This window comes from Bos javanicus, chromosome 1 (genome assembly GCF_032452875.1).
Source record: "Bos javanicus breed banteng chromosome 1, ARS-OSU_banteng_1.0, whole genome shotgun sequence".
Classification (NCBI taxonomy): Eukaryota; Metazoa; Chordata; class Mammalia; order Artiodactyla; family Bovidae; genus Bos; species Bos javanicus.
Genome location: NC_083868.1, coordinates 74,850,672 through 74,860,150, shown reverse-complemented (window position 1 = coordinate 74,860,150; position 9,479 = coordinate 74,850,672). Strand labels below are relative to the sequence as shown.

Here is a 9,479-nt window from a genome sequence, read left to right as displayed (position 1 = left end):
ACTTGAAACAGAGATTATTTTAACCAATCTTCAGGGCTTCAGGACAGAAGTCAGTGATTTGCTTATGTTTCAGACAAGAAAAGCTACCAGACTACCTCTCGTTTCTACTCACCTTTAAGAATGTCTGACTGAAGAGCCCTAGGTTCATGGCACTCACTGATAGCAAAGCCAAGTGCTTCCTCTTCCACATCCAGGGTGCATGTTGCTGTCCCAGCGTCCAAAACTAGAATCGCAAGCATGTCCCTGAATGGAACAGATGGCACTGTATGCCCAATCTGTAACTAATGACTGTGATCAGGGAAATGGCTATCTTGATTGGCCTACATCAATCAGGGTGCATGTCCAGAGCTGGGGATGAAGTTATTTCCTGAGAAGGACATAGATTACGTAGATGATAGGTAGATACCAGCAGGAAAATTGGAGACAGGGAAGACTGGACATTGGATTTTCACTACATAGAGACATCTGGCCTGAAAGACAACAGCAAGCCCAGGGCTATATCTACTGAAAATTACTACTGGTATTACTAATAAGAAAAGTTTCCAGATTACAAACTAACAAATAACAACAAAACTCCAAGGCCAGTATGTTTTTTTTATTATTACTTTTGTTTGATTTAAGATGGTTGAATGATTTCATTTTCATTCATAAGCATTACAATAATTCCCATGCAAAAACCAAGACTGCATATGCCTGATTTCAATTGGCCAAAATCTACCCCGTGAGACTGGACATTCAAGATCAAAGTGTTGCTTGACCTTTCCAACAGTAGACAGCACAGTAATCCTTTGAGAGATGGGCAGGCCCCTGGCCTCCCAAACACTACAGTTTGAAATGAGTCCATACCAAAACAAGGAACCGGTGCCTTGCAGCACCTAAACCTGGCAAGTACTTTCATTCTTAAAGACAGGACACCTCTACACCAAGGCTTCCACTCAGTTATTTCCTGGTTCCTGCTCTATGGCAAAATCTGCTTTTGAATTGGCATGGTATCTTCTATTTGGGGATTAATATTCATTTTTCCTTCTAGTTTTTCTCAAAACTCTCAGAAGAACCAAAGAGACTCTACAAAAAAGCTTAACCCTATAATGTCGAAAGAAATATGGTTGACCCTTGAATAATGTGGGGGTTAGGAACACTGACCTTGTGAGGTTGAATATCCATATATAACTTTATAGTGGACCTTCTATTCATGGTTCCAAACCCATACATTCAACTAACACATTTAGTGAAAAAAAATCTGCATATAAGTGAATCCACGCAGTTTAAACCTGTGTTGTTCAAGGATCAACTATACATACAAAGACAACTACTTTATCAATCATACATTTTCCCCAGCTTCAGATAAAGTCACTCAGCAGGTATAAAACTTGAAAAACTTCTCTCGGTAAGACAGGAACCAGGAAATTCAAAGAGGACAAAATAGGAACCCACATAAAGGAGAACTAAACAAACACTAAGAATCATTCTATTGATTAAGAGAATGAGCTAAATGAAGAAATGATAGCATTTCAACAGTAGATGTCAATTTATACTGAAACACACGCATTGGAACTCCGACAATGGCAAAGATTTCATTAGTGCAAATAACAATTGTAATGGTATGTTCATTAACAGGATTTAAATAAGGCTTCAAATAATTACACACACTAAAACTACCATTTGGAAACCTTAATTCTACTTGGAAAGTTGTCAAAGACACCCTTCCAAACCATCCAAAGTTCTGATTTGAGGACAATTACATTCAATGAAGTTGCTCCAAACATAATTTGTAGCATTATCACTTTCAAGTCTACATTGTTTGGCAGAGAGGGAGAAATTACCCTGGCCACTGGTCGAAAAAAGTATCGACAAATCCAGCTAACGTACCAGGTAGTTTCCAGATTCAGATGATTTTCAAATATCTGTAGTGATGAACACTCATTAAAAAAAAATAAACACAAAGAAAAGCAAAATAAAACATAGAATCCTGAAGTTTCAGGAAGAGAGATTCCCCACTCCCATCAGCAATTCTGCACAAAGTATAAAACAGAAAGAAGGGAGATAATTCATGGGCATTTCATCTATGGCTCAAGTTCTCCTTAAAAAAAAAACAAACACCAAAACAAAACAATAACTACAAAAAGTAAACAGCAAAATCAGAGGCAGAATATGAAATAGTAATATACTGTTTCAGAGTCTGCACCATCCTGCAGAACCAGGAAACTTAAGATGTGTTCTTAACAGATCCAATCCAGGCTGGATATGTAAAAAAAAACAAAAAACAAACAAAAAAAAAACCCTGAAAGACAGCATCACAAACCACACTACGTATTATGAGAGTTTTAGAACCAGAGCAAAACAAAAAAAGGCAGCAAAAATGCTCAGAAAAATTTGTCATCAATTCTGAAATGGGGCCTTGTGACATCATCAGGGTTAATGAAGACAGAGATGGACTTCCCCGGATTCTCAGTCACTAGCTGCTGCAGTTTTTTGGCCAGACGGTCATCAGGCTGGTTGGGGTCCCCTCCATCGGACTGCGGGGAGGGGATGCTGGTGGTGCTCCCTCGCCTCTGGAGCTCCAGCGTCAGCCGGTTGGCTGCCTTGACGTGCTCGATGGCTGTGCGTAAGTGCTCTGCTGGGTCTGAGCGGACCGAGGAGAGCTTCCGCGCATGGAGCATGACCGTCTCCTCAGACAGGTGCTCCAGCATGTTGCACTGAGGGATGAAGTAATTGGGACACATCTTGTTGACCAGACAGTGCTGCAGGTCATCAATGAGGCCCAGCAAAAAGTGGGCTGCATAGTCTTCTTGGGCCAAGTAGTTGGCCGGAAGTCTGTCGCAGGCCCAGAGCATCATGCTCCTCAGGTGGTAGGGGCTGATAGCCTTGGGCCGGGACAGGAGTTTAATGATGATGGCTTTGCAGGCCTGGTAGGCCTGCATGAGGCTGCTGGAGATACACTTCTTCAACTGCACCTCACTCCTGGCAAAGGACAGCCGCCACTCATTGTCTTTCTTTCCCTTGTAGGAGCAAGCTGGCACCAGGTAAAACCCACTGATGACTTCTTCCTCAGTGATCTTCCCATCCCAAAAGTGGTTCTCCATGAGCCAGCTCTGGGCCACTGCCGGCCAACCTTTGAAGGAGACCACTGGGACAATATCATACAACATGCGACTGCTCCCCACACCCAGAATGATGGAGATGATGGTCCCATTCTTTTCCACTTTTTCCACCTTTGGCATCCCTCTCTGGGGTTTCTTCTGTATCTCTGAGAGGACAATGCTGATGGAGTCATAGAACCAGTCAGCCACTTTGGTTGGAGAGAAAAAGTAGTTGGTGGCACCGTTGATGTGATCTACGATGGTGCAGCAGTCTTTCCATTTACTGATCGTCCCCTCGTCGAAGAGCCGAAGGCTCAGCCAAGAGTGACATAAGGCTGAGTGGCGCATATCCAGTGTCACAGGCTGATTACGGTCATGCAGCTTAAGGGCTGGCACCAGGAGAGTGAAGTCCATATCATAGTCCGTCCCTCGGGCATAGACATTAAGCTCATCTAAGTCCAGGTCTACCACACCTTCTCGGACTCCTCCAGAAAGCAGCAGGTACTCATTGGCCACTGGCAGTTTTTGGTCCAGCTTTTGCACCATTCCTAGAAACAGAAAGAGAAAACAGGCTGATAGGAAGCACAGACACAAGAGTCTTATTCATCAACACAGAATACGCTGGGGTTCCAAGAGCCATCATTTGTTATCAATACAAAGCACATCTTAGGCTGCTACAAGGGCCCAGCCAAGAGTGCTTTGTTCATTTTTATCGGTGCTAGAACCCACCCTTTTCCAAAAGATGGGAGAATTATGCAGATTCTTCTCTCATAGTGCAAGCAATATCATTTCCCATCATAACCCGGGGCTCCTCTTCCCTAGTCATCACCTTGGTTACTGGCATTGCCATCCCATTCAGTCACTCAGGCTGAAAACCTCAGTAAATTTCAACTCTTACTTGCCTTTCTAATGCCAAATCTTATCTGTATAACCTCTGCAACATTTCTCATTCCCTCCCTGTTCTCCATCTCTGCTGTCATCACATAAAGCCTGGCTCTTTCCTTTCTTGCCAAAGCAGTCACCCTTCCCCAGACCTTCCTGCTGAAACATTCCTCTATGCAAGAGGAGCTGTGGACACTGAAAGTGGGATACTTCCAGGGGGCAGTGAGGTCATGACTCTTCAAAATAATACCAGTATGTTATTGACCTTTTTCAATGTGTGGACACTTGAGCTGACACTTGATGGTACAAAGGAAAAGGAGGGCAAAATTGCTGGTGCCTTAGCATTAGTCGAGACAGTGGCACAAACCGTATCAACAGTCACTGGATTCTTTATTGTTGGCATGCACTAGCATTAAAAAATTAATAAGCCAGTTTCACTTAAAAGCCTTAATAGAAAAGGAAATTGGATTCGTTTTCTTCAGTCCCAAATTTCAAATCACCTTTCTGTATGATGAAATTGCAAACACTCCTGTCTCATACTAAATACCGATACAAAAGTGCTTCAAGAAAAGCCCTCATGTTTGAGTTGGAGGTTAAATTAGCTGCTTTATTCATGGAACATCACTTTTAAAGACCTACAGATAAACTTTGGGTATTTAGACTTTAGTACGCTTACTCCTTGGAAGAAAAGTTATGACCAACCTAGATAGCATACTGAAAAGCAGACAGCACTTTGCCAACAAAGGTCCATCTAGTCAAGGCTATGGTTTTTCCCGTGGTCATGTATGGATGTGAGAGTTGGACTGTGAAGAAGGCTGAGTGCCAAAAAATTGATGCTTTTGAACTGTGGTGTTGGAGAAGACTCTTGAGAGTCCCTTGGACTGCAAGGAGATCCAACCAGTCCATTCTGAAGGAGATCAGCCCTGGGATTTCTTTGGAAGGAATGATGCTAAAGCTGAAACTCCAGTACTTTGGCCACCTAATGCGAAGAGTTGACTCATTGAAAAGACTCTGATGCTGGGAGGGATTGGGGGCAGGAGGAGAAGGGGACAACAGAGGATGAGATGGCTGGATGGCACCACTGACTCGATGGACATGAGTCTGAATGAACTCCGGGAGCTGGTGATGGATAGGGAGGCCTGGTGTGCTGCGATTCATGGGGTCACAAAGAGTCGGACATGACTGGGCAACTGAACTGAACTGATACGATAGACATTTTCTCAAAAACTGAACAAACTGAGGCTGTCTTCACAAAAACAACTGAAATGTTTATTGCCAATGAAAACACTGGGACTTTTAAGAAAAAATTAATTCAAAAACTTATCTCCTGCACCATGAATTTAATATCTTCCCAAATTGTATATTTTTCTAATGAGATAGGCAGTGAAACAACAAATGTGATTTTAGGGGATGATATTACGAGTTCTTTGAGAGTAAGAACCATGTCTCAAATATGTATTAAGCAGGAATAGAGGTCTGCACTCAGTGGGCACACAACTGAAGCTGTGACTGAATGACAAAGGAGAAAACTGAGGAAATTAGTAGGCTTAGATATGAAGTACTTATCCAAAGGCAAGACAGAAATGACTGTTCCACGAATAACATATTAACAGAAGTTTACTTTCCCTGACTCCTGTCTTTTTATTATGTATTTAGCTGTGCTTCATTATCTGACAAACTATCAGCATCACTCCATGACTTATTTAATATCTTTTCCTGAAAGATCAAAAAGAATGACTTCCCACTATCATTCCATTAGTCATTGCAGTTACTTTTAATTGGCAGTTTTTTATTCATAAGGCAATCCAAACGCAAATAAACTATGTATATGTGTCTGTTATCACTGTATTTCAGAATTTGACATTTGTTTATAAAACTGTGCTCTTTTCATCTTTAAAATCCTATTTTCCAAACAACAAGTAGTAAGGATCACTTTCTTTTTAAAGCAGTCAATAAATTATCCAACATTAAAGAGGCAACAATTCATCAGAGAGACTTCAGTATACCTGACTTTTTTAGACTGTGCACACACTCTGTGCTGTGATATGGCAACAGGATCCCTCTTCAATAAAGGATTTCTTGTCTCAGGTACTGGGGCTGTCAGTGCAGTCCCTAAAGTCAGTGCAATCTTACTGCAAAGAGCCACCTCAACCAAGATCACCACCTGTGGTTGGGGTTAGGGTGACAGGTACACATACTGTAAACAGTCAGTATGGAAGTGCCCCAGTACAGGATACTCTGACAAGTTACTGGAATCCAGAGTTCCCAGTGGGATCAACTGAGGCTGTCACTGTACCAGCAAGGACACCTGACTTCACCCTCCACCTGATCCTGCTTCTTTCCCCTCCCTTCCACAGGTGCAGGTCCCCAGGGTGCTTCTTTATAAATATTCTAACTCCATCTCAGGGACTACTTCATGAGGAACCCAATCTGAAACACTACATACTAACCCAAGCAGCCTTCACTACAAATCAGCACTAAACAATCTCTTTTCCTTTTAAAAGTGGTTTTTAAAAGTCAGACAGCCACCAGAGTTGAAAGTTATCATAAACACCAAGACAAAGATGGTTACCTCACTTATCATATTTTAGTATTAATCTCACCTTGACAAAGTAATAACTACTACCACCCCAAGTTTTAGCAGTAGCTCTAAAAAGATAGGATTGAACTTTCAGAATTCCAGGTAGGGTGCTGAAAATCATTTTTACTATTTTACAGACTCACATGGAGGTACAGATACTTTCAAAAAGAAACATTTCAACACTGTAAAGCAATTATCCTCCAATTTAAAAAAAATTAAAAAGAAACATTTGATATTGAAATAATTTACTCATTATTTCATATATTGTTTCACTCTAGCATTTGGAGTGCCACAAGTATACATGTGGAAAACCTTGACATGCTGGGTTGTAATGTTAATGCAAGCTCATGAGCCTGAAGCACAATGAAGCCAAAGAAACTGCAATGTCGGAGTCTGGAGGAGAGAGAGGTTTACTTCAGGGCCATGCAGAGAGACAAGGTGGCCTATGCCGTTAGAAGCCAGAAGCTCCCTGAAAGTTTTCAGCAAAGCATGTTCATAAGGCAGGTGAAGGACAGGGGTTGGGGGGTTGGAGGGGGGTGTCGCAGGTTATGTGATCAGCTTGTGTACAATTCTCTGATTGGCTGATGATGAGGGAACAGGGTGGTGTTACAAGGGTTGACTTTATCAGTCCTTCGGTTCCAAAAGGCCTTGGGGCTTGTGTGTTCCTGGTGAATAAGTGGTTAACACTTTCCATTTGTTGGAGGGGGAGAGGTTTTATACATTTGCAAATGTACATCAAGTACTATTATCTAGGTACTTTAGAAAGGAGATAAAGGTGAGGATATGGGGGAAGGCCCCATGGGGTCCCGCATGGTTACAGCAATTAGTAAGAAGATCTGAATTGATTAGTAGCACTGTTATATGGACACTGCACAAAATTCTATACATCCTTTTGTCCTAGGCAGGATCCAGCTGGCTCTGAGCGCACTGATGAGGATCTGTCTACACAACCAGAATAACATGTGCAGTAATGGGCTGGGGATAATTTGTTTACAAACCCGTCACTGAACTTTACTTGCACTGCCACAATTTTGTTCCAATAGTTACAGGTGAGGAAAACAAGCTAAAATTCCCTTCTGCCCTCTGCTGGATTAAAGAAATTTTAACACATTTTCACTTATTAGTGGTGGTGGTGTTCAGTCACTCAGTTGTCTCCAACTCTGGGCGACCCCATGGACTGCCGCACACCAGGCTTCCCTGCCCTTCACCATCTCCTGGACTTTGCTCAAACTCATGTCCATTGAGTTTATGATGCCATCCAATCCTCTCATTCACTATCATCTGCCTTCAATCTTTCCCAGCATCAGGCTCTTTACCAATGAGTTGGCTCTTCACATCAGGTGGCCAAAGTATTGGAGCTTCAGCTTCAGCACCAGTCCTTCCAATGAATATTCAGGGTTGATTTCCTTTAGGATTGACTGGTTTGATCTCCTTGCTGTCCAAGGTACTCTCAAGAGTCTTCTCCAGCACCACAGTTCAAAAGCATCAGTTTTTTGGCGCTCAGCCTTTTTTATTATTCAGCCCTCACATCCATATATGACTATTGGAGAAACCATAGCTTTGACAATACAGACCTTTGTAGGCAAAGTATTGTCTCTGCTTTTCAATACGCTGTCCAGGTTTGTCATTTCTGTTCTTCCAAGGAGCAAGCATCTTTTAATTTCATGGCTACAGTCACCATCCACCAAGTCACCGGTGATTCTGGAGCCCAAGACAAGAAAGTCTGTCCCTGTTTCCATTGTTTCCCCATCTATTTGCCATGAAGTGATGGGACCAGATGCCATGATCTTCGTTTTTTGAATGTTGAGTTTTAAGCCAGCTTGTTAGTGTGTACACTAGAATATTCCTTTTTCCTCCCAATTGTTGCTTATGTACCTAAAATGTTGACCCTTCTTTCAGAATAGCCATATAATGTATTTGCCTAAATTTGAATATTCAGGAGTTAGAATAATGTTGAACACTTCTTATTTCTTTAAAAAGGGAAGTGAGAACTTGAGCAGTAGCGAGAATATAGCTGAAGCTCATTTGCTAAGCTCTTAGGAGTTAGAAACAAAGTCCCAAAGGCCACACTGTTCTGGAAGCTGATCCCCCGAGACCTCCACATTTACATTTAGCCTGCCTGAGCCCATTAGTCCGCACTTGTACAAATTATTTGGTAGCACAAATTGGAGCCTTCCCCAGCACTATACAAACTCAAATGCCCTCCTTGAAAACTTTCCTGGGCTAAGTATAAGTGAAAATCAGCTGACATCAGCTATCATCCCAGATGGGTTGCCAGGCAACGAAAACACAGCCAGGGGCTGAGAGGGAAAAAAAAAAATTCTACTGTACACTTTGGCTGTAGGCATTAGTTTCAACAAATGCCATCTCTGAACTGATCCAAGGATTTTTGTATAATTACAGGATATTTTTGTGATATCAAGTGTCTCTGACTGTGTAGCTATTAGTAAATTATCCAAAACCGTGAGTGAGAACAAAAGACAGATTGAACACATACCACTGAGCTCGTTAGCAGCAGAGAAAAAGAGGGATGGAGAAAGAGCTTATTCCCCTGGGTGGGTCTCTTCCTTTCAGGGAAGCATTGGCATATGTTTGCTCTTAAAAACAAAGTAAAACTGCCTCCCAGCCTCCCTTTCCGTAATTGATTTCAACTTCTTTCATAGTTTCTACTTAAGAGGACCTTAATATTACCGTACTGGGTCTCAAAGTTTAAGGACTGAGTTCCTGTTATCCTCCTAAGTTCTTTGCTTTACATCAAGTGAAACAAAAAGAACATCAAGTTCTTTGCTTTACAACATCAAGTGAAAAATGGAACTCTGCCTTAGACTCCCTTATATTCCAGCGAATAAAACTTTTCCACATTCTGTTGAATTCAAATTATTAACGTCTATCACAAACATATAATACTGGATGGCTGACACCAGAACACAAGAACT

General features: G+C 41.9%; 1 protein-coding gene across 1 annotated transcript in view; it reads right to left on the bottom strand.

The window, feature by feature from the left end:
- Positions 1–580: 580 nt before the first annotated feature.
- The window catches only part of MB21D2 (Mab-21 domain containing 2), a 124,354-nt gene continuing 115,455 nt past the window's right edge, over positions 581–9,479 (bottom strand). The window contains exon 2 of the mRNA XM_061412857.1: positions 581–3,628. Coding sequence (XP_061268841.1) covers positions 2,364–3,628 — 1,265 coding nt within the window. The 3' untranslated portion in view covers positions 581–2,363. The remainder of the gene's footprint in view (positions 3,629–9,479) is intronic.